Source organism: Tripterygium wilfordii, chromosome 4 (genome assembly GCF_013401445.1).
Source record: "Tripterygium wilfordii isolate XIE 37 chromosome 4, ASM1340144v1, whole genome shotgun sequence".
Lineage (NCBI taxonomy): Eukaryota > Viridiplantae > Streptophyta > Magnoliopsida > Celastrales > Celastraceae > Tripterygium > Tripterygium wilfordii.
Window position 1 is genome coordinate 15,741,726 of NC_052235.1, and position 24,430 is coordinate 15,766,155.

Consider the following 24,430-nt stretch of genomic DNA (forward strand, 5'->3'; position numbering starts at 1 on the left):
GGCGTGAGCCTTAAAAAAAACACGCCAAGCTTTTTATTAGGTTGGTGTGACCTTAAAAAAAACACGCCAAGTTTTTATTCTGCAATGGCTTCACTGTCCCTCGGCAACTCAATGCCCTTGAATATGCCATGGAAATACTGAACCAGACCCAAGAGCATAAACCCAACACTCCACCTTCACTTCCTCGATCGCCAGACAATTCTACAACAACCCCACCAGAAAAGAAGGTCGAGATGTTCCATATAAGAGCTCAAGACTCCGTGAAATCTTGGTTCTTTAATGGTAGATTTTGGAAAATCGTATACAAAACAAGACAACTACTTATAACAAACACCTTGGAGGCTCTAATTGTGGGTGTTGTTCTAGAACACTTGAATTCGTTCACGACGAAATCAAGAAACTTGGAATCCACCAAAAATAATTGAGAAAACCTCAAGGAATTTTATTAATAAAACTGAATGTATCAATTACAAACGTTTATGAGACTATTTATAGACTTACAAAACAATCAAACCCTATTTGAACTCGTAATTAAACTAGAATTGAAAAATTAGAAACATAAAACGTGTAGGAAACTTAATTAACTCCGTTGGACTATAAAACGATGCTTTTTCGATCTCCTTCCAATTCTAAACTTTAGGTCTTCAAAATCAGTCATCGGAAATATATTATAATAAGGAAACACACGTGGGAATCAAACGTTATAGACGGTCAAAGTTGGAAACTGAAACTTTAACTTCCAAAAACAGCAACTTCAATTTCGATTTCGATTTGGATTCCTTCGAACACGTTCCAACTTCTCAAGGAACTCTCCCGTGGACCGTTCTATGTCAATACCAAAGAAATCTATTAAACTTGTCCTACATCAAATCTTCATCAATGAAAGGCCAATTCTACTCAGAGAAACCTCAAGTGGGGTTTACAGACTCTCATAATATCTTGTCGCAAATACCCTCGTTTTCTTACCATACTTGCTGTTATATACTCCATTTCAGTTTACTTCTTAGTGGGTCTCTGTGCTCCATGGCAAGCTTTCTCGTACTTTGTTTTGGTCATCTGGGTCATAATCTTGATGGCTAACTCATTTGTTCTGTTCTTAAGCTCTCTGGTTTCGAATTACATTGCTAGGACTTCTATGGTGAGAGAGCATGACTAACATGCACCTTATCACCCTCTAATCTTTTTTGTCTTCATACGTACTAGTCCACAAACTACACTACTTATATAAGTCCATGAAAAATTCATATGTCAGCTCATATCTATGGAGAATTGAATCTTGGCGAGAGAGCATGACTAACATGCACCTTATCACCAGACCAAAACCATCATACATCTCATATTGTATGACTATTGTTTGTATAGAGTTTAAATCATATATATATATATGAATTTTCACATGTGCATCAATTTACGCATTTATTTTTCAATTATAGATGTGGTAGGTTTCACAACAAATGTATGGTCCCCGCTTTTGTTGTGGTTTATTACAACCATTGAATTCGGATTGTGCATGTGAGAATTCTTATATATATATACTACACATATATAATCTTGCCCGAGATAGGGAGTTCGATTCTATATATACGTAGTTATTTCTCAAATGGTTTGCGCTATTCCTCGGCTCAATTAGCTCGTCGGACAGGTTTGAGCGTGCCTAGCCCAATTTTGGGCGTAGTGGCATGTCCAAAATATATTCCTGCAGAATAAAAAAATTCAATAACTAAAAGAGAACTGCAAATAATGGGGCCAGATGTCTTATGGGCTATTCATCTGTATGAGGCCCAGTAAATAATTGGACTATTTAACGCTAAAAGGCCCAACACGAACCCAAGTTGTTTCATATAAAGCGAATGAACAAACGGACCAAAACACGAGAACGACTAGTCAAAAAGCGCGCTTCCCAGAGCGCGTGTGTCAGTTCATTCAGTGAACAGAATTTAGGAAAAGATGGAGAGGGACGCCGCGACGACGTCATCGAGACCCGACGTCCCTGTGGAAGCGAGAGGCGCCGGCGGAAAGCTGAGGCGGCCACTCGCACGGAGGCCACCGTCCACACCGTACGCCCGGCCACAGCAGAATGGCGCTCAGAAGGGTTGGTGGTTCGCTAGGCTAGTGGATCCGGCTCGGCGGATCATAACCGGTGGCGCCACCTTAGTCTTTCCTTCGCTTTTCTCCAATTCGGCATCCCTGGATGCTCTCCCCGTTTCCAGTAGCCAACAACATCACGGTCAGTTCTCTCTTGGGCTTGTTCCTATGAGGCCCTCGTCCTTGTGCTCGAATGTGATGGATTGGGGATTTGGTAATGTAAATTGTGCCTTTTATGCGCGGCTTAGTTGCTTTTATCAGAGTGGTAGATTACGTATCTTGATGTGCTTATGCTGGTAGTTTGGGAAGGAAAATTTGAAATCGATGGGGGACAGTTAGTAATAGCTAACTATCGATAGTACCCATAGAAATTTAACGAATTTGATGATTGCATCGTCACCTAACGTTAATTTAATGATTCTTAATCGGTGTTCTGCTTTCCTTCGTTTTGGGTGAACTTTCGTGTTTAAAATCACTTGCAATTTCTGTTCAAATTTTATGATTCCCTGTTCATATATTCAAATCACGAGTTCGTTTCTGTGACAGATGACTTGGACACAGACGTGGAACAAAATTCTGTCGCTGACAATCACAATTCAAAAGTAAGAAACTGTTGTTTATCATTATGGTTATGATATCCTGAGAGGACTGAAAGATATTATCCCATAAAGTGAACCATTAACTCCTAGTATTTATGATGCCAAAGATCAAATAATGTGTCTGGTAATTGTTTATGTCATTCAATTCAAAGTTATTTTTTAAAATTCTCATAAAATCTCTATGTTATGATATTTGGTTCTAGTCAAAAGGATGGCGGATTGTTTATTTTTCTTTATATTTGAATGAATACAAGGGACTTTATTAGATGGGCAAAGGAGCTGCTGATTACGCTAAATAGAATAGGCACAATCCAACACCCTAAGGCTCTCTTATTGACTTTGAAGGATGATATGCTTTTCCATCCCATATTTAGCCACCACCAAGCTCCTCCTGAGATCTGTTTCGTCTCTAGAATGCATCGTCCCAACCAAGTAGTATATGAAGATGTCATTCGTGGTGGTAACTTGGCCAATTACCAACAAATTAAACTCTTTTCCCATTTTTTGTTTCCCCACATAAATTGATATCATATGATTTTGTGGTCTCTGAATTTAGAAAAGGAAAAGGAGGCACATAATAAATTGCTAGGTATGAAAGTGTTCTCTCAATAAGGATGAGTGTCCTACCTTTGGAAAGCCGACTCCTTCTCCACCTAGCTATTCTTCTTTTGAACCTCTCAATGATAAGAGGTTTTAAAGAAGGGTTATTTACTACTAATTACATTTTGGAATTTAATGAAGAAAATTACTAATACCTGAGTTATGTAAAATAACCAGTGATGTTATCTGTTCTTGTTATTTGTCTGTCACAATTAAATCGAAAACTGAAGGAGATATTCTACTACTGGATTTCTGAATTTCGTTTGTTGAAGTGTCCTGTAATCAAACTGTAGCAAAAAGGTTTATTTGATACTGCACATACTTTATTTAAATAAGCTGGAATGTTTGTTATTACCTTACTGTTTGCTGTCTTTGGATCTATACTTTTCAGCTTGGTCTATCGAGTTCAACCAGAGTTGAAGGTCCAAAAAGAGCAGTGGAAAGATCAAAGAGTAGCTCTCACGTTGAAAGGCTTGAACAAGGCAGAAGGAGTGACCTGTCTGACGATAACGGGCTTTCTGAAATTGAACAGCTGATGGAGGATAAAAGCTTTTCTACGTAAGTTACAGGAAATTGCTCCTTTGGCTACATTTTTGCTTGTGCTGTTAGTTTATAATCAGTGAAATATATAGACATTTTTTATTTTCCCCTCAGTAGATGATTGACAAGAATGATCAGGCGTTGCAGTCATTTGTTGGTAGTAAAAGTTGAAAGGAGCAAGAGGTTAATTGAATAGCAAACTAGGAAAATTTGAAACAAAAAAATAGAAATTCGCTTTTGAGAGGGAGTGAGAGACAAAAGGCTGGTTACGCTAAGAGAAAGATTAGATGAGCTCTTTTGTTCAAACAAATCGAAGATGCTTTTGTTAAGTGACTATTGCCTAGTCAAGATGTTTGCATACGTGCTGAAGGTGATTGCCCACGGAAGTTACCTTACCTGGGAGTAAAGCTCTATATGAGTGCCTTGCAACATGTCCATGCTGAGCAATTGGCTTGCATTTACGGCACTAATTTGGTCATATATTTACGTATAAATATTTTCTTATGTGCACACATCAGTGTTGGTTGAGTTTTTACCTATCACATTGTGGAGTATCATCATTATTATTGCAATTTTTGTAAGTAGCTCTCTTATTTTTTTTGTCTGTTATTGTGCAGTGATGAGATTAATCGGTTGATTGAAATAATGAATTCAAGGACTGTTGATCTACCTCATGCTAAGCAAGAAATAAAATCTTCAAGCATGGCTGCAGAACAAGATGCTCGGGGGGCTCCAATTGACCTCAAAAATGCTGGAACTTCCAGTGAAGAGAAGCTGGAAATTTTGAATAAAGCTACCTGGATTACATCGACTCCTCTTCCCCAGTCAATCGTGAGTCCAAATTGCATCAATACATGTTTGGAAAAACCTATTTGTTATGCCTGGTGAATGGCGAAAATTCATGAATTCTTTCATTCACCGATCATCTTGCTAAAGTATATTATACAAGAGCTGGGAAGTTAAATTTAGAAACGTCTAGTTGTGGCGAATGGTATAAGTTATAGTTTAGAATTTTCAATGGAGTTCATGTGTACTCTAGCATATTAAACATGATAGTGAAGAATAATTTAATAAAATAAGGACCTAGACTGAAGTAGAAGGAACTGCACCCTAACTCAGTTGGGAATGTCTTCAACTTTTGACATCCATTAAAATTTCTGATATCTATCCTTTCTTTCTTTTTTTCTTTCTCATTCTCCTTTTTTTCCCTAGGTTGAGTTGTCCGCGAGTTTCATCGGTTGTATATTTAAGTTTTCAATTTTTTTACAAAAGTTGTCTTTAACTTTAACTTGTGCATTTTCATCTGTATTTACTAATTTTACTTATGTTCAGTCTGATTGTTGTGTAAAATTTTGTAGTTGCGAGATGAAGTTGGTGCTTCACCAATTGATATTGCGAGAGCCTATATGGAAAAGCGAACTTCAGGAATGGATTGTGGTTCTATCAAGTTATTTCCAGAAGACGGAAGTGCACAATCACATAGTGATGAATTTGCATTGAGACCATACAGTCCTTCGCCCTTCCCAAATCCATCACCTTGCTGGCCAGGTGCTAGAGTACAGGATCAACGTGATAATGTGACCCCAAGAAGTCAGCGAGGCAGATTTGGGCTTCAAAGTTTTCCCCGAACCCCCTACTCAAGAAGTATCTATTCCAAATCCAGGTCCAAGGTGTGTAAAGTTAAAAGATTTTTATTTTGGCTTGGATGATTTTAGACAGGATCATAGTCAAACAGTGTAATACCTTGCTCCTTGCACCTCATCAGTTGATGCAGTTACCAAGGGATGGCAATAGGGAGATGAACATGCCATCAACTCCCTTGCAGCAATCACAGAGTCCTATTTATGGGAAGGTATGTATTGTTTTCTTTCTCGTTCTTTTGTTTTGTTTTTCCTGCCTTATTACTGGTGCTCCAGGTATTTGGTTCTGTTATGTCCTTGTTCTTCATTTCTCCATCATTCTCCTTCAATTATTTTCTTTGTTGTTTGAGTTTGTTGAAAATATTAGAGCTCTCCTTGGTGTTTCCTCTTCCAAATTCGCTAATTTAAGTTGTTATAAGGTAGTCATTTTCCATTCCTTTATGAAGTGGCTTTCCAAACCCTCAATGTAAGTGGCTCTATGCATATATCGTGCCACTAGGTTGTAGAGGCAACGAGTTTGGCAGTAAGTTGAAGCTGTTTGTGATAAATGAATGAAATAATGAGGTTCCAGAGCCTCTGGCCCTGTATTTTTAGCTCAATAGAAGCCATGACACTGCGAAGAGTCACCTCGAGTGAAGTGAGCTTCTTTGAAGTTGTGAACAAGTCATCCTTCCACATTGAATAGGCAATGAGAAGTCAAATTTCTTGAAGTTGTGAACATGTCATCGGTCATCCATTCGGATTGAGATGAATTGGGAATCAGATGACGTAATGCCTCTAGTGATCTCCCTCTTGTTTTGTCTTTTCTATGTATTTGTGGGGGAGGCAGTTCTTTTTCTTTTTTATTTGCTTTGATATCAGAAATCTCATCCTTTAACACAATCCTTGTTGAATTATTTTACAAGGAATTATTTTTCCTATACTAGATGAAGATTGAAGTTTGAACTAAGGAAATGGAGTTGGAGAGAGCCTGGCAATCTCCCCCAAAACTTGAATCTCTTCTGGCCAGTTTAAACTAGCTGGGTTAGCTTGTCCGTTTTCTTCTTCTTCTTCTTCTTTTCACTTTATCTATATTACCTTTTCATACGGACAAGTTTAGCAAAAAGCTATTTTAACTTGTAAAATGTGTACATTTGGGGCTTTGAGGTCCATGCACGTTGCATGTATGTATTTGCATTGACCTATTGCTGATAATGTTTACATCAAGGCATCGAGCAGAATACTAACAATGATGTAAGCCTTTTTAAGGCTGAGTATTATCTTGAATCATTATTCATTAGCGTGTCATGGTGCTGACTTTGAACTTTAATATATTATTTAGAGTTCTGGTACACTTCCTGATTGCTTTATCATCCAAATTCGTAGTTGCAGTCCAGGAACAATGACTTGGTTGATGACCATGAATCAGTGGGACCCATTCGCAGGACTCCGCGTAAATATTCCACAGCTGCTCGTCCTAAATCTTCTATGAGTGGTCCTTTGCAGGTTGACAACTTCCATTTTTCTGAAGCCATCTTCCCAACTGTCAAACGTACTATGGGAACGGGAGAGAAAACTGGCGCTTTAAAATTTCAATTGGCAGACTGGAAGCCTCAGGGCTCTGAAGTGGATGCTGCAGTTGTTCATCCACATTCCAGTCAGATGGCTAAGAAAATATTGGAGCACCTCGAGAGAAACCCAGCCACTCCTACAGATAAGTCTGCTGAGATACAGCGAGTCACTACTTGGAATAAACAACATTCCTCTGACGTAACTGCTGTCATCCCAAATAAGCGTAATGGCTCAATGCACTTGGGTGGTTTTGATTTTTCTGGAAACAAACAACAGGTTTTCAAACAGAACTCTCATTGGAGTGAAAATAAAGGGGACTCTCTTTTTAAGGTCCCTCCTCCTCGGGAGACTTATGACAAAGTTATGGGTGCTGTTAAACTAAAAAGTTCAGCTTCTGATATAAAAGATGGTAATGAAATTACGAATCTCGGTGATGATGCAGAGCCAACACAAGAATTCTGGAAAAGTCAGGATTCTCAAGTCAAAAGCGCAGCCGAGGTAACTCATTATCCCTTCTTTGACTATTGCGATGTACATGAATGTTAATTAGTCGTGTGATTTGGACATATAATTGAAATGAACATGTTAAAGACTTTAAGACGTCTTCTAGGAGGCCTTAATATTGAGAGGCCTTCAGATTGGTTATGTCTTCAGGCATTTGTGAAATTGCAGGCATCATACACATTTTGGCAATTGCGTAGGTGTGGTAGATCATTACTGATTTGTTTCTGGTTGGGGCAAAGGGAAGGGTTGAGCTGCAGTTGGTCGTTGGTGGGTTTGTGGCGGGGGAGCATTATTTTAGGTTATTGCTTCCAAAGTCCAAACCTAGTAGGGCACCCTGCCAATTTAGATTTTTCCTTGTTGAATGAGAATGATTGGATAGCTTCTGTTGGCTTATTGGCCTATAGCTAAAAGGTTAGTACTTAGTTGGTAGTGTTTTTGGCATGCACATAAGCAAACTGTTTATGTGTAGTTTAGTAGTCGTTGCCCACCAGTTAGAATAACATATTAACATGAAGATTGAGTGGCAAGTTAGTTGAACAGTTATGATAAGTCAAAATTTCAGATAAAACAGGAGGTAACAATTCATAAGCCCTTGTGACCTAAATGGATGCAAACTGTTACGACGAGTCTTTATTTTGAATTCTGTCAAAACTAGCCAAGTCGGGATTTACTATTTAGCTTTCATGATGATTTTCTCTGTATGTGGTGTTTAGATTTGTTGGATATACTTGATAGAGATATTTTTGCTATCATGTTTATGGGCAGGATGTTTCAAGGATTGCTTCAAATGGTGCTAGCTCTGAGGTCTTAAATGCATGGAACTCTATATCCCAACCTTCGACAGCAGGTTCTAAACCAGTTCTACCTTCAATTTGTGTCACAAAGCCCGAACAGCGCTGGATGTTTTCTTCAGATAATAGTTCAGGTTTTACATTCCCTGTATCTTCTTCTCATGGGACGATCTCCGAACCACCAACCCCATCTGTGATGCCATCATCCACAGCCAGTGGCCAGCTCCAGCCAAAAGAGGGATCTTCAGTTGCTGCATATAGTTTTGGCACAAAGAAATCTGATCCTGCCCTTGTATTTTCTTTCCCATCTACAAGCAATGCTGCCGCAGTACACGATCCTTCTCCAAATCTCCAGTTCAGCTTTGGATCCGAAACGTCAGCAAGGATATCTTTTAGTTCATTTGGGAAAGATGCAATCTGCCATTAACTACACTTCTTAGTTAGGCAGTGGCCGCTAGTTGGAGTGGCGCACATTTTATTTTATTTTTTAACATTCTTCATAAGTTGTATCTCGTTCCCCTGACATGGTATTTTTTGGGGCCGAAGAGAACTTGAAACTGTTATCTTGAAGCATAAGTTAGCTGAAGAGCTCTTTGAACAGCCTCAGAAAGCTTATTAGGTTTCCATGGCTTGTAAAATGTATTCTCTATTTCGAATCCTCTACAATAATTTTCTCATGGCAAGTTGTAATGGATCATTGCAGGACGCATCTGACCCTTGTAGAACTAGCTAGTTAAGCTAGAGATCTTGATTTTGTAAAACAATCTGGAGAATATGGTGAGAACATGTGATTGAGAAATCTTTGTACTGATTTAATCTTTCTCCTCTCTTTTGTCAAAACTTCCCCTTCAAATTTGCACTCTTGATTGCAAACATTGTAATTCCCTTGTTATGCTTCTGTTGATTCTATTAGAGCAAAGACGTGGCCAGTTTGTTCTTCACATACTGAAAGAGTGTGAAGGAAGAAACAAGATGCCATGGGAATCACATGTAATGGACTAATGGAGGAACCCACTTAGTCATGATGGAAGAACACCTTTAGATATCACCCAACATTCATTCCTTCCAAGAGAGAGAGAGAGAGAGTGTAGACTCCAAACTCCAAAGTGGGTGTGAATGGTGAATGAAATGACATCTGATGAAATGTGAGTAATGAATGCTTTGAGCAGACATGAAATTGACGTTTCAGATTCTAAGTGTCAGAAAAAAATGAAATGGGTTCGTGTCAGACTTTGTTGGCAGAAGAGCTTTAGCCCACCAGCAGCAGCAACAGCAACAGCAACAGCTGCCCTAAAGCCGCATTCAGCACCACTTACTTTCATATACTACATAAAGCTAGCTAACATATTTCTTAATAAATTTTTTTAAAAAATAAAATAAATTATTTGTGAATTTTTTTTAAAAAAAATAGGAAACAAGAAGAAAATTCCTGCTTGTTATCTACTATCTATCCACTTTCAGATCCCAATGACAACCAATCATTCCTCCCCACCTTTCTCTTCTCCCCTCATTCTCAACCTTTTGTACTCAGGAATAATATATTTTCTAAAATTATATTTGACTTTTTTTTTTCTTTTCATTTTAGCTTAATTTCTTACATATTTCAATAAAGTATTTTTCTTTCATGTTGTTAGAGGAGTGTGTGTGAGAGTGAGATAGTGGAAGTAACAAAGAACTTTTGACCATATAACACCAAACTAGGTAGTAGGTAGCTAGCACAGTGCATATATATATAGTCAAGAGCACAATGAAATCAAAGTTTGAAACCCATCTCTGCAAAAAAAAGCTTTAGCTCTCTGTATCTTACAGCTTTATTGCTTTTATTTTATGAAGGATTCTCTCCTAATCATGCTGCTATGGAAAACAAAGAGAGAGGGAAGGAATTGAAACCCTAAAAATGGTGGTCCATAAATTTCCTTTTGTGATACATTCCACTGTGGTCTGTGTATATATGGATTAATATTTATGCCCTTTTGACAGACAAAAGTCTTTTCTCATATATACATGTCTACTACTTTTGATAAGAAAAAGTAATTAGACAAATTTTTATCAAAAAATCCCATTTCATTTTATTCACTAAATTGTAATTCCCTCAATTGGAACCAACACCCTTCAAAGGAAATGAAAGCATAAAGACTAGTTGATATATCTCTTTGGTTTCTTTCCTCACTAGCTGATATGTATACTTATGGAAACCTTACCTAAATTATGCAAATCTTGTGGATTTGCATGGGTTACTTAAAAGAGTACTCATCAGTGAATGTTTTCAATTAATCTATATAGAGTGTTCATATATGTTCTACTCATCAAAGGACAAAGGTTGTCTGGCTTTTATTTTGTTGGACGTTGATTGCATGCACATATGATATTAGTTTATCAAAATCGTATAGACTCAGAAGGTCATGAGTTCGATTTCCCACTTGGAGTAATACTCTTGTGGTCATGCGTTGGGTGAGAAACTCTTTTGAGTGAGGGCCTAACGTCTCGAGTTTATAACCCATGCATATCAAATATCCGAATGAGAAACTTGTATAGTGTCATTTTCGGTTAAAATTAATAATAATTACTTTAGAATAGTGATATCGATTCTTATTTGATTTGCTGAATTTTGTTATGGCACGCCATCTGAAGAGCTGCAAAAGGCTAGTGCACATAACATATTGAACAAGTCCAAGAAACCAATACACGGATCTCTTGATAGTTTAGGCAACGCTGAATTCTAAGAGACCACCACGGCTCCTCTCTTCTCGAGAATCCATACATATACCTTATTAGTGTACATCTTAGTTTGTATATATATATATATAATATGTTGGAATATTTTTTGGCCTGAACATATAGAATGTATCAGAGAAAGCAAAAGCAATACAATTGTAGATACCACTAATGATACATAGAATCAATTAATTAACAGATATTTCAAGTGTGTGCGTACGTCTGTCTGAGTATGATATGATCAACGCAATATCAAAGCAGCCTTTATTTCTTTGCATACATGGCTTATATGTTTGTATATCTAATGGTACATCAAGCAGAGCCATATACATAAGACTTAAATTAATTAACAAAATTTATTCACGTCCAATCTTCTCTGTGAAAGCATCACTTGTTCAGTAGTGCAGCCATGGTCATGAGACATTCCCGGATGCCTTCATAAAATGAAGAACAAAATGATTAATAGTATTTATTTCAGTAAATCACATCACTAAAATTAACTTATGCACCGGGTCTAACGGTCGGAGTTTAGGACCATATTAGATGTCCAAAGGACATGCTCTTGTATAGTGTCGTTCTCGGTTATCAAAAACGAAAAATAAATTAATGAATCTTATATTTTGTATGTATAAAACCTAGCTAGCTAGGGAATTCAAGTTTAACAACAAAATATTGTAATTAATCAAACAAAAAGTAGTTACCTAGTCCAGCTTAGATTGGCTACTGTTGGTCTCCAGCATCAACCCAAAATGAATATGAGGGAAATGTGCCCACTACAAATTATTCAACCAAAATTTCATAATCAATATAATATATATATACTCACACACACACACATACTGAATTTTAAATATCTATAAAATACATACATTTTTGGCAGCAGTACTGAATGCTTCTCTATGGCTGATCTCTGGATTACTGGCTTTGATCCTCTGAATCTCCTCCCTGCACATCACATAATTAATATAAATGTTGATAAACAACAAAACTTTTCTTTGATTAGTAAAATAAGAGAAGAGGAATTAGTGATTCATTACTTTATGAATTGATTATATGCAGAAGGTACTCGCTGCCTCTTCTCTGGAGCTGAAAACAGTAAACATATATATATATATATATATATCATATCGCATGAATTGTTTGCAGACTTAATAGAGAGAAGAAAAGAAAATTGATCAAAATTAAATAAATAAAAAACGCACGTCGATTCACAATCCTCTCCTCATTAGAGGGATTGGTGGGTGGTAGTTGTCGCAGTGAGTACTTGTTGGATTTGGAAGAGGAACCCAGATTATCAATATTTCTGTTACCTGGTGCTATATAATTGGGTCCCTGTAAAACATATATATAGGGTTCATGCAATTAATTAATTAAGGAAACAGCGACTAATTCAGTGAGAAAGATTAACAAAAATTGTAAGTTAAGGGAACACAAATGTTGGATGGATATATTTGGCTCTTCAAGAGTGAAAAGATTAATTCTGTGTTACTTTACCTTAGTATTAGCCATCTGAGAAAACAAGATGGATTTTTTTATTATATGTTAATTAGCTAACAATCAACATTAATAGAAGATAACCTAGTTGATAGAGTTTTTTTTATGATCAAATCATATGAACTCGAGAAATCTTGAAATCGATTATGTTGAGTTTTGATCTAACTTATCATGTCGTCATGTGGGAAACTCATCCTGCTTATGGAGAAAACCCAGATCGCGGTGGGTTGAACGAGAGTACAATTACAAGACCTTCAAAATAAAAATAAATAAAAGGAAAAAAAAAGACCCATTTTTTTTAGAAGCGTTCAGTACATGACAAATGCTCAGAAAATCAGTAAATCTAGGAACCCTAACATCAATCAAATCAATCAAAGGTGGGAACTTTAATTTGTTCAGAAAAAGAAAGAAAGAAAGTGAATGCCCTATATAAAACCTGTGGCCGCAAAATCCAGCTATCTAAACAGATTAAAAAAAAAACTAGGATTAGGGTTAGGGTTGACAGTAGAGTAAACTCTGAACAGATTCATTGGAAGACTAGAAATTTCCTCAAAAGAAGCAAAACCCAGAAAGAAACCCTACTTGGAAAAAAGCTGATCCAGGAAAAATTGATGATAGTTTAGGTCGGAGGATTAAATTGAAGAAAATAGTTAATTAAAATAAAATAACCTGAACACCATCTTGATGCCATGAGAGTGACTGAAAGGCGACTGCCATGTTAGCAGACCAGAGATTGGTGCAGTGCCCACATCGGACGGTCACCATGTCCTTCAACCTGCTGCATGGTACACTTACCTATAAACGAAGCCAAAACCAAAATGAATGAAAGTAGCCTAAGAAAAATATTCATGAAATTAATTATATATATCGATAAACCTGCAGAAAAGACGGATGATTGTACAAAAAAAAATAAAAAATAAAAAGAATTGAGAAGAGAGGAGAAGAGAGAGTGGGTTTGATCACTTCATTTTCCTGGACCACACACACACACATATATATAGTTTGTGTGTGTTTTATAGAGAAAAGAAGGATAAAGCTGTAACAAGTGAAGAAGATGTTGTCCTCAATATCAATATTATCACTTAAATCTATCCATCTCCTGTGACTTTTGACACAACAATTAGCCTTTTATCATTAGGATCTATATGTAAACAAACATCAAGATTGAAAATTCACAGAGAAATTAAGCAAAAAAACATATAAATTGAAGAAAGAAAGCAGATCCTGAGATAGATAGATATATACAACAAGGACTATATTGCAGAAGTTGCAAGGGATGTAGCACAGTTGCTCTGATGATGACGACGACGACACATCTATGCAGTTTGACATCTTCTTCTTCTTCTTAATTTCTTAGGATTTATTAGCTCAACAAGCACAAATGATCAGAAAGAAAGCAAAAATAACTATTATATATATATAAAAGAAGAGAAAAAGGGATTCTTCAATTATTCTCTCCCCCAAAAATCCTTAGCTTCCACACAGGGCTAATTATATATGTGTTGTATCACACCATTATATATACAAATATAATTCAAAAGAATCCCAAGAAATAATTACTAGTACGAGAAAAGTAAAGAAAAAAAAAAAGAATGGTAATTTGAAGAGTTGAAGATGCTTATTAATTGGGACCCTCATGAGAGGTAACTTTTGCGTTTCAATGGGTTCACTGTATTCAGGTTAAAACAGACTATCTAGGGTTTGAGAGAGGGCATTTGGCAGGATATGCCACATAACATGAATAATAGCTAGATAGACAATTTTGTGTCTCACCGTCTGATATGTTTCAACGTGTGGGATCCACGCTGGTTTTAAATTCAAAAAATAGACTTGACGGTGAGATGAGAAACCGTTTGCAGTTCCCACTGCAGGTACCCTGTTTGCAGTTCCCACTGCAGGTACCCTTGTATGCTAGATTGATAAATATTATGATGATCAAGATGAACTGGACCACATGCCACTACTGTACTATATACTGCCACTCCACGGCGGAAGAGGGGGCTATAATTTTCCATCCTCTCTGGGTTTTTTTTTTCAGGAAAAATTATTAATTAATTCACTTTTTTATATATTTATATACATGTTTGTGAAACACAAAATCTAGAGAGAACAATAAGAACATGTTTTTAGGAAAGGTGTTTTTACTAATTATTTGGTAGACTTTAGACACATTGTACTGTACTCAAGCCAAATGAAATAAATAGCATTTGAAGTTTGAACAGGTCCAAATTTCTATATAATATATATATATATATATATGCAATATTGTCTCTTCCCCCTAGTTTTTAATTCTTGTTTGATTCAACTTACATTGTCTTCAAGTGAGAAACGTAATTATGTGAGAGTGTGTTTGACGGTCCGAGTTTAGGTCCATATAAGATGTTCAAATGACAAACTTTTATCATGCCATTCTTGATTAAAAAAAAAGAATTATTCAGTTTACAGTTACTAGGGTACGTGATATTTATATGGGATCCTAGTAGATGAATTATTTTTGTACAAGACCATATTATATATACACACATATAATTGAATAGGAAGAGAAAAGCAGGATCATTATCAGGATGTTTTGTTTGACTTGATGACCAACTTGATAGCGGACCCTCTTGTAGGCTTCAGTCCCTCTCCATGTCTATTGCGTAATTAATAAATTAGTGATCATCACAGATATACCAATACCATGCATCGCTCCTATTATTTGTTTCACATCCACCACTATTGGTCCACTCAAATATATATATATGGACTCTTGCGAGGCATAGAATAGGATAGTTGTCATTGTCAATATTTTACTCTTCCACGTTCGACTGTATAATTATTTTCTCCCTCTCTCTCGATCACAATTGTACAATTGAGATTGAAATAACACACTAACTAATTTAACACATACATGAATGGAATAGAGAGAGAGGTACTGTGGAGAAAACTTCAAGTATGTATGGTGGACTAATACTGTTTATTTTGAAGGTCAAACATTTATATGTTTGATAAGATAGATCCTCAAAAGAGAAAGGCCTTCACTGGCCAACGAATAGAGAAAAGTTTGAAAAAGTAGGAATGATACAGAGCTGTTTAATGTTTCTTGTCCCCTTAATCACTTCAAAAGCTTTGAATATATATATGTACACACATACACACACAGCACCTAATGATACACAAATTAGGATTAAGATTTATTAATCATTTTCCTTTGAAAATTCTCATACCGTTATGAAGAATCATAATCAAGTTGTTGAGCTTTATTTGCACCCCACTATATTCCAACTACACCTCACTTTTGATCAATTTAGCTTTGACCTTATGTTAGAGGCGATCGGATTCTCGATTTACTAAAGTTGAATTAGTTTAGGGTTTAGAGGTTTCTCAATTGCATCATTGTAAGTTGACAAATCAATTCGAACAGATGTAAAAGATGAGCATCATGAAGCCGAGGCAAATAATGATACAATTCTAACTTTCACAACAAATATGGAGCATAGATACAATGGGGTGTGGTTTGAAAATAGTGGGGTGCAAATAAAACTTACCAATTACATTTGAGAGTTCAATTTCACCAACTTAATCGTTATTTAGTTATTACCACTTCGGCCCAGCCCATATAAACTACAGTCTGTTGTAGTCTTGTAGAGCTTTCTATATGGGCTTTAGAATAGCCCACTAGGAACCGGCCCATGTGAAGGCCTCTTTAGGGTCCATAAAAGAAAGAAAGAAATAGTGGAGGAAACAAAAAGGGAAAGTATTACGGGATTATCGCTTACCGACATATTTGACAGCACGATCATAACCGTTCCCTAATTAGGAAAAGGACACGTGCCAACTTTACAGGCAACCGTCAGGTACTAAGATACTCGACACAAGCGGCTAGCTGATGTATGGCTGCTCTCTCCCTCATTGTTCTTCGAAACGTCATCACCAGTACAAGAATAGCAAATTCAGCGACAAAGGCTCCTTTTTTCGACATACCCAGGTAGAATTATGTGTATATGAGTGTATGTTTATGTGTATAAAGGGAGGGGAAGTGCAAATTGAGTTTTTTCCTCACCTCTTTCCAGCTTGCTTGCTTTGTTAATGGTGGTGTTTTGAGACTTAATTTTACATGTATTTGGTAGGTGAAATGGCGAGCTTGGAGGAAATTCAGAAGGAGAAGGAGAGTGCAGAGGAAGAGGATTTCTCTGTGGAGCTTCCTGCTCCTCCTGGTTGGAAGAAAAAGGTCTCTATTTTTTGCTCTGTGTTTCCGTGTCACTATAACATCCCGTTCATTAGTACTCTGTATAATCTCAAATTTTGTTGAAATAGTTTGAATTGAGTGATTTAATTATACTAAAATTGCTTGAATTGCTCGTTAGTTTGGTTGCTTGTGTTGATTTGTTGAATTGCTTGGTAGAATTTGGTGGAGTGATTGCTTTTTTCAGCTAGGGTTTTTGTGTTGAAATAGTTCTAATTGAGTGGTTTAATGATACTAAAATTTCTTGAGTTGCTCGTTGGTTTGGTTGCTTGTGTTGATTTGTTGAATTTCTTGGTAGAATTCTGTGGAGTGATGGTTTTTTCAGCTAGGGTTTTTGTGGTTGCTGTTCTATTGGTGCTCAATTGTGAGTGATTATGTCGTTTAACTTACAATTTAAGTTGAATTTTCTGTATTTGCATGAATTAAGTTTGGAAATTTATGGTGTTGCTTTCTTATCAATATTGTTTCTTTGTGTTGTTGTTGTTATCATCGATGTTCTCTTCTAATCCGAAGCAGTAGTGGTTTGTTAGTAAGGGTTTCTGTAGAAGGGTATCAAGGGATAATCTCTTTCTTGTTCAATCATTTATACTTCTATTTTCATTTAATTTTAGCAGTTGGAAATATGAAGAAAGGGGCTGTTACATGCTTATAAAATTCTCAACATTTTGATTTGTTTTATAAATATGCAGTGTGATCTTTCTTGATTCCATATAATGGGGATAATACTCAACATTGCTCAATATATGTTTTTAGCATTCTATGATTTCAACTAGATATAAATGTTGAAGCAGACCACTTTTAGTCTTATTTGTTTTCTGCTATTTTCAGCATGATTATAAGTTATCCTCAAAATTAAAGGGCATACTCTTGGTCCCAGATCTTGATTTGGTGGGAATAGAAGTTAAGTACATTATTTGTGGAATTGGATTGAGTTTCTGGTGGGTTTTTACCGATCTCATCTCAGGATGTCACTGTAATGACGATATTCACACACTATGATGGGATTTTATTCTGTGTAGCAATTTTGGGCTTTTATATGCATGTTATGATCCTTATTGTTAGGATATTTTGGCTTTTGATTCTTATTTTATCTATAGTTTGGGCTTCTATGTGTGTCACTGCACCAAGTACTCTCTGTATCTTGGAAGAAAATCGTGGAGGTGAAGGAGGGAGAACTGAAAGGAGGGAAGAAAGGGTCAGAAAGTAATAATTATTGGAATAATATCCGTCTTTTCCTTATTTTACTATTTTATACATTGAAGTCGGTGGAAAAGATAAGGAGAAGTCGAATTAAAGGGCACGAGATACCTAGATAGAGGATTGTATTTGTCATTTTTTCGATCCTCCTATTTATGTTTCTTTTAACCTTTTACTGTCATTAGTGCCTTTACCATTACATAATTAGAGAAGCTATGTACGTCGTTCTCTGAATTTAGCTGTTGTTTGAGTTGATGATATAGGCTGATGTTGCGTTCATTGGCAGTTCTTCCCCCAAAAAGGTGGGACCCCCAAGAAAAACGAGATCATATTCGTTGCCCCAACAGGCGAGGAATTCAGTGGCAAAAGACAGTTGGATCAGTATCTGAAAGCACACCCTGGTGGCCCAGGAACTTTGGAGTTTGATTGGGGCACTGGTGAAACCCCTAGGCGATCAGCTAGGATCAGTGAGAAGGCTAAGGCCATACCTGCACCAGAACCAGAACCCCCAAAGAAACGAAGGCGATCATCACTTACTAAGAAAGATAGTGTACGAACAGAAAGTGCTCCCAAAGGAACTGAAGAGCCAAAAGAAATACACATGGAGGAGGCTGACAAGAAAGAGAAGGATGATGCAGATGTAGAAGTGGAAAAGGAAATTGTGAAAGAAAATCAAGATGATAAAGATGAAGCACAGGAGGCTAAAAAGAAAGAGGAGGATAGTGCTGATGTAGAAGTGGAAAAGGATATTGTGATGGAAAATCAAGATGGTAAAGATGAAGCACAAGATGCTGGAACTGAAACAGAAGCAGCTTCTTCTAAAGAAGCCAAGGGAGAAGATGTTAATACATCAAATGGTGCTGAAAAAGGTGAAAGAAAGCCTGACCCTGAGCCAGATAACCCTAAAGGGATTCAAAGTGGTACAGGAGCTGGTGATTCTGAATTGATGCATAATGAAAATGAGAAAGTAGTGGGTGAAAAGGCTGAAGAGAAGCATGAGGAACCACAGGTTGTGACAGAGAAAGAGCATGGCTCTGGGGAACAGGACAAAACATGTACAGATATTTCCAAAGAAGAGCAGAATGAGAAGGCTGGGGAAGAAAAGGATGAACATGTGAGAAGTGCTCCTGAATCAGGAGAACTGAAGGAGAAAGCACTAGATGGCAATAATGAGAAACATGGTAAGTCAGGTGTTGATGAGGCAAGCAAGGAGGCGGAAGGAGTTAAGTGACTGAGAATGGCACCCGAAGAGGCGATGTCAACAAGGTTCAACCTTAGTTAACTGAATCTCTTTCTCTCTATCACATCTTGCTTGCCTTTCAGATAGTAGTTCTGATGTTGATCACGGTAGTATCGATTGTTTGTTTAGACATTTATGTATGCAGTTGTAGACTAGGTGTATAATGTAGCTTTTGTTGTACTGTATTAACATGTAGCTTGCAGTAACTGTTATGATATCCTGTACTAGACTACTAGTAATGTTGTATTATCATGTAGCTATAAACAAGTTGACCATTTGAGAACCTTGTAATTCTATATTGCTTCTCTATCTCTCTCTCTCGCTGTTGGGGTGAATGGGTTTTCTTTGAATATGCTGCAGGGCCAATTACTGGTATTGCCTTTTTGTTGAGAGTGTGCTGCTTGGTTGACTGAATAATCGTTGATTGTCAGTTCGCCAAGGAAATTGAAGAACGAACTGGGTTTAAGCAGCCAGAAGCCAAGCAGATCATCAAATCTGTTTCTGCTGCATTTTTTTTCAGCCTAAGCAGCCAGAAGTTGGCGTTAGAGTTGTCTCAGCATTGTCAATTATAGCAGTCTAAGGTCTCGTTTGTTAAAAAACCTGCTCTATAGCCTATCAAAAAAAAAAAAAACCCTGCTCTATAAAGCACCATTGATGTATGTTTCTGCATGTCTTAGTGTCAGAATAGGAGAATTCACTAATGTAAAAGAACAATCACAACAAAATTTATGGCAAATTTAGCCTGTTGATCTCGGACTTTAGAGAACACTGGAAAAATATGAGGAAAGGCTAAGCAATGGAACTCCAAATTTCTATTTGAACAAGTTCCATAAAGTTAAAACCAATGGCCTGACACTCTTAGAGCCCCTTAAGTTGTTCAACAAGCCCTGACAAGAAACTCCATTTCTCAAGTGCAGTGGCTGATGACACAAAAGCAGTTTTGGAGGATTCAATGTCTTTGCTTGTAACTGCAAACCGAAAGCAACAGTCGTAAGTTGTACGAGCCATAATCGTCTACTTACCACTTAATTACGCGGTCTAATATTGTGTAATGCAGACAGGACTAACAAACCTGAAGATATTAAGGAAGCAAGCGAGGAATTGAACACTTCAACCTGAGTTTTCTCGTCGGGACTGGAGCTCAGCTATTGAGAAGGATCACAAACAAAAAAAAAAAAAAATTCAGTTTGTAGGAATAAGCAAATGTAGAGAAATCTGATGTGCACTGATTCTTTCTGGGAATGCATAAGAAAACCCCACTTCCTCAGCTACCTTAGTGAAGGCTATATTAGCCTTTTGGACCCAATCCGTATCAGTACTTCTCCCAAGAACAGAACTAGCTGCAGACAGATCCTTATTGTCGATGGCTTCACCTACTTTGCTCAACTGGTACACAGCATCCTGCAAGTAACCTGAAACGGAAAGGTTTTTTTTTTCATATAAGGTCGAGGCATTGGAGAGCAGCAATAAATTAAGCAACAGAATGTCATTGACAGCCAGAATAGATGACTCCACATAAGCAACCAATTGATTGTTTCATCGCAGAAGGTAAAATCATCAAATAGAACAAACATGCTGGACTCTGGAGCACTGAATTCAACAAATTGAAAATGATCCAGAATGTCCAACACAATCAGACTAACAGGAATGAATGCACTTGGGTTTGACATTGTTACTGCAGAAAAAGGATCATCAGGTAGCACAAAAACCCATTCTAAAATCATCCAATATTGAACAAAGAAATCAATCAACCTCCCCTCAACAACAGCCCTGACCGAGCAGATACACAAGCAAATCTTCCAGTGGAATCAAATGTAGCATATACACAAGCAACTGTGACCGGGCATTCACATGATAGCACCAGCTGATACACTGATTGCAATCCATTATTCACAACTTCAATTACAGCTTCAAGTTTGAATTCCGCATTGGTTCAAACACTGCTATGTGTCATTCTTGACTTAAAAAAAAAAACCCTTAGAACTCAATTGTAGGCCTAAAATTGGTAACCACATTATTGCTAATCCATGCCTCCAAATCAGTTTCATCAAATTACAGTGAAAAGTTCATGTATTCCATCACAAAAGAAAACATGAAGTTTTAGGCAAAAGAAATTAACAAATGATCGCTTCCTCATATAGGAAAAGGCATTAGATAGCAGCAACAAATTGAGCTAAAGAATGTTGCACTGAAAGCCTGAATAGATGACTCCTGATAAGCAACCAACTGATTGTTTCGTCACATAAGGTAAAAGCATCAGATATAACAAACAATCTGGACCCAAGAGCGTTGAATTTAAGAAATTTCAAAAGCAGACTAACAGGAATGACTGCACTAGGGTTTGAAATTGTTACTGCAGAAGAAAGATCATCAGGTAGCTGAACAAACCATTCTGAATTCCAATATTGAACAAACAAATCAATCACCCTCCCATCACAACAACCCAATTACTTACGCCCGCCAGTGATTTAAGTGAATCAAATATCCACAACTTTAAACACTGACACTATGGCACCACTTGAAACACTGATTGCAATCCATTTCCACAACTTTAGATTACAGCTTTAAGTTGAATTTCAATTCTGGTCCAGACATGGCAATGCCATTCTTGACTCTAAAAACCCTTAGAACTCAATTGTAGCCTAAAATTGATAACCACATTATTGCTAAACCATGCCTCCAAATCACTTTCATCAAATTACAGTGCAAAGTTCATGTATTCCATCACTTGGGTTTCCGCCATATATGGCTAGGTAAATGTCAATTGAACCCAAAAGAAAACATGAATTATCTGCCAAAACAAACAAATGGGTTCATTTTTTTGAAGTCAGCCTCTCTCTATATATAAACAAGGAATCACCTTTTTCCTTTTTAGATGAATCTATGACTCCTTGCCTTTCCAGCCTTTTCTTCCTGTCCTTCTTCACTTTCTCCAAGAGCTCTTCATCATCATCAGCTTCTAAAATTGCTGCCTTGGCACTACCCAATGAGAAGAATAAGCTGGTGATGAAGCAAACAGAAAATCCCCTTTTTGTTAAAACCCCTAGAGAAGATGAAGGTTCTGAATCACACATTATTGCCTTGCAAAGTGTGAATTTTCTCTTCACATCTGGACAAACTAATGCAGTTGAAGAAGAAGATGAAGAGGAGGAGGAGGAAGATGTTGAAGAAGATGACAAGGTGGAGTGGAGGAATGTGTTTGCAGTTGACAGAAATGTTGATGCCATTCCTGAATTCCTTCAAACGAAATTTTTCTGGTAATTTTTGTGGGAAAAACTAAGAGGGTATGCTGCAGTTTCTTGTATCAAGAGAGGATAAGGTTGCTGGATTCTGTAATCTGATCCACTCATTTTTCAAATGCTTAGGGGGTTATAGTCATTTCATATTTAGAACTCTCAATTCAATCCATACCACCAAAAAAAATATATGAAATGATCCCGGATATCAATGCTACTTCCTGTAAATTTTCTAGTGTTTGGATCCTTATACACTCTCTCTCTCTAAATGCTAAACTGAGAATGTTAATGAGTAAAACTTGATTAACTAGAAAGATTCATCTCATCCCAGCAAATTTGACAAATGAATGAAATCAACTAAGGTTCTCTGTAAGCCACATAACTCATATCATAACTCATATTGGTGAGAGCAATACTCTTATAATCATGCATATTTTTCGAGATTAGATCCATATTGGATACTAAGCTTATATAGGGTAGTTTTGGTTGAAAAAAATATCTATTCATTGCTTTCTTCAACTCAATGTGGTTTGGGTGCCTCATTTTGGTGTAGTTGGTTTAACACGCTTTGAGAAAAAACAAAGAATCCCTTATTTATGACCACGCTTTATGCATATACCAAAAGAGAGATTGTAAAAGAAAAGAAAGCAAATTATTCCTCTACGTGGGTCATTGCAGTTGGTAACACAAAAGCACACAAAAAGCTGACCTTAATAGCGCAGCACCCATTAATTAGTATCTCATCAAGCCAACTCTAAAGCTACTCCTTTTATGCCACTACCACAATTAACAACAATAGCAGAAAATGGGTTTACTTAGATGAGAAATTACAAACTTAATGGGTAAGGCTTTGTTTTCTTAAGGAGAAAATTTAAAGATTGAGCAAAAGATTAGAAAAAGAAGAAACAGAAATGGCAGTTGATGGTAGGTGGGAACACACTTTTGTTGTAACTTCTAAGCTAATCTACCATAATTTGGTTTTTTCATTTCCATTAACGTTAAGTTTGCATCCTGTTTCAGTTATTCTCTATCATATCTAAGGATTTCAATATTTTTTGTTCAAGTTATTTTAAATGTTGAGATGGACACACATGATCTATGAAAAATCATGTACCCATATGATTCATATGAAATATCGTGTACGTCCATCTCACATAGCTCGGATAAAAAAAATCATTGAAATCCATAAGACTGTTGATATATGTTCGCTTATAAAAAGAAGAATAGAAATAAGCAACATTTCTGACTTGCCGACCCAATCTGTTGGAATTTGTCTGTTTCCACCATTTTTCTTCCTCTCTAATTTACAGTTGTTCAATCTGCCAACCTTCTCCATCCATTGCATGTCCCACTCCCACCAATTCGATAAAATCAACTCCACCAAGACATATTCTATCAATACATTGTTCATGTACGTACGTGTCAATTGATGCATGGAAAAAAAAAAAAAGCAGAAAAAAAGAAATACAAAAGGAGGACCAAAAAAGCTTTCTTTCATGCTCTGCTACTTGCTAGGTCCATTGAGACATTTTCACAAACAGGTACGTAGTACACAAGCTCAAAGAAACATCAAATTGTTAATCTTTTTTCTTTTTTTTTTAATAACTAAAACCGAATTTATTTTTCTAATTAAATGCTTTCTATCCAATTAGTTTTTGTTTAAATTTTAAAAAGAGTTTTGAAGCTATTTGAATATCAAACTTGAAGATTTTCAAAATAGAAAATATCAAGGAAGACTAAGACCATATACTTATTGAAATTTATACAAGTACATATACTTTTAAGCTTATAGATTCTAAAATATTTGAGATTAAAGTTGATTAAACAATCTTAAATTTCAAAATCTAAACTTTAAACCTTAAACCACGAATCATAAACCCTAACCCGTAACTCCTAAATCAAATTTAGTTTTAGTCATTTTGTCGGATCTAAGGGTTTAAAAGAGAAGGTACTTATATAAACCCTAATAAAAACGTTCTTATCGGAGAACCTCATATATTATTACTACATACA

The 24,430-nt window shown here is 36.6% G+C and overlaps 4 protein-coding genes across 5 annotated transcripts; 2 read left to right on the forward strand and 2 right to left on the reverse strand.

Moving 5' to 3' along the window:
* Window positions 1-1,875: 1,875 nt before the first annotated feature.
* Window positions 1,876-9,133, forward strand: LOC119997219 (nuclear pore complex protein NUP1). 2 transcript variants are annotated; one of them, XM_038844088.1, is made up of 8 exons: window positions 1,876-2,227; window positions 2,632-2,687; window positions 3,676-3,842; window positions 4,442-4,655; window positions 5,183-5,494; window positions 5,590-5,676; window positions 6,830-7,513; window positions 8,285-9,133. In XM_038844088.1, the coding sequence occupies exons 1-8, from the start codon at window positions 1,948-1,950 to the stop codon at window positions 8,735-8,737; spliced, it is 2,253 nt and encodes a 750-aa protein (XP_038700016.1). In that variant the 5' UTR covers window positions 1,876-1,947; the 3' UTR covers window positions 8,738-9,133. The 2 variants fall into 2 exon arrangements, with proteins under 2 accessions (XP_038700016.1, XP_038700017.1); XM_038844089.1 differs by having other exon boundaries at window positions 6,836-7,513.
* Window positions 9,134-11,263: 2,130 nt separating this feature from the next.
* Window positions 11,264-13,998, reverse strand: LOC119997796 (axial regulator YABBY 5-like). Its single transcript, XM_038844988.1, has 7 exons — window positions 13,765-13,998; window positions 13,189-13,314; window positions 12,228-12,357; window positions 12,063-12,111; window positions 11,895-11,970; window positions 11,727-11,798; window positions 11,264-11,459 (listed from the first exon to the last, which is right to left on the reverse strand). The coding sequence occupies exons 1-6, from the start codon at window positions 13,849-13,851 to the stop codon at window positions 11,727-11,729; spliced, it is 540 nt and encodes a 179-aa protein (XP_038700916.1). The 5' UTR covers window positions 13,852-13,998; the 3' UTR covers window positions 11,264-11,459.
* Window positions 13,999-16,346: 2,348 nt separating this feature from the next.
* On the forward strand, window positions 16,347-19,495 carry LOC119997489 (methyl-CpG-binding domain-containing protein 11-like). Its single transcript, XM_038844553.1, has 3 exons — window positions 16,347-16,486; window positions 16,629-16,729; window positions 18,228-19,495. Exons 2-3 carry the CDS (start codon window positions 16,634-16,636, stop codon window positions 19,170-19,172), a joined length of 1,041 nt encoding a protein of 346 aa, XP_038700481.1. The 5' UTR covers window positions 16,347-16,486; window positions 16,629-16,633; the 3' UTR covers window positions 19,173-19,495.
* A 327-nt stretch (window positions 19,496-19,822) lies between these two features.
* LOC119997490 (thylakoid lumenal 16.5 kDa protein, chloroplastic) lies at window positions 19,823-22,557 on the reverse strand. The gene is made up of 4 exons (XM_038844554.1): window positions 22,042-22,557; window positions 20,454-20,593; window positions 20,254-20,326; window positions 19,823-20,149 (listed from the first exon to the last, which is right to left on the reverse strand). The coding sequence occupies exons 1-4, from the start codon at window positions 22,406-22,408 to the stop codon at window positions 20,040-20,042; spliced, it is 690 nt and encodes a 229-aa protein (XP_038700482.1). The 5' UTR covers window positions 22,409-22,557; the 3' UTR covers window positions 19,823-20,039.
* Between the last annotated feature and the right edge of the window lie 1,873 nt (window positions 22,558-24,430).

Coding starts and splice junctions, on each gene's coding strand:
- LOC119997219 (XM_038844088.1), top strand. CDS start 1,948: ATGGAGAGGGACGCCGCGACGACGTCATCGAGACCCGACGTCCCTGTG. Junction 2,228..2,631: donor CAGTAGCCAACAACATCACG/GTCAGTTCTCTC, acceptor TTTCTGTGACAG/ATGACTTGGACACAGACGTG. Junction 5,495..5,589: donor ATTCCAAATCCAGGTCCAAG/GTGTGTAAAGTT, acceptor GCACCTCATCAG/TTGATGCAGTTACCAAGGGA.
- LOC119997796 (XM_038844988.1), bottom strand. CDS start 13,851: ATGTCAAACTGCATAGATGTGTCGTCGTCGTCATCATCAGAGCAACTG. Junction 11,971..12,062: donor GCATATAATCAATTCATAAA/GTAATGAATCAC, acceptor TGTGATGTGCAG/GGAGGAGATTCAGAGGATCA. Junction 11,799..11,894: donor TCAGTACTGCTGCCAAAAAT/GTATGTATTTTA, acceptor AATAATTTGTAG/TGGGCACATTTCCCTCATAT.
- LOC119997489 (XM_038844553.1), top strand. CDS start 16,634: ATGGCGAGCTTGGAGGAAATTCAGAAGGAGAAGGAGAGTGCAGAGGAA. Junction 16,730..18,227: donor CTCCTGGTTGGAAGAAAAAG/GTCTCTATTTTT, acceptor GTTCATTGGCAG/TTCTTCCCCCAAAAAGGTGG.
- LOC119997490 (XM_038844554.1), bottom strand. CDS start 22,408: ATGGCATCAACATTTCTGTCAACTGCAAACACATTCCTCCACTCCACC. Junction 20,594..22,041: donor TTCATCTAAAAAGGAAAAAG/GTGATTCCTTGT, acceptor TTTCCGTTTCAG/GTTACTTGCAGGATGCTGTG. Junction 20,327..20,453: donor CTAATATAGCCTTCACTAAG/GTAGCTGAGGAA, acceptor CCTTCTCAATAG/CTGAGCTCCAGTCCCGACGA.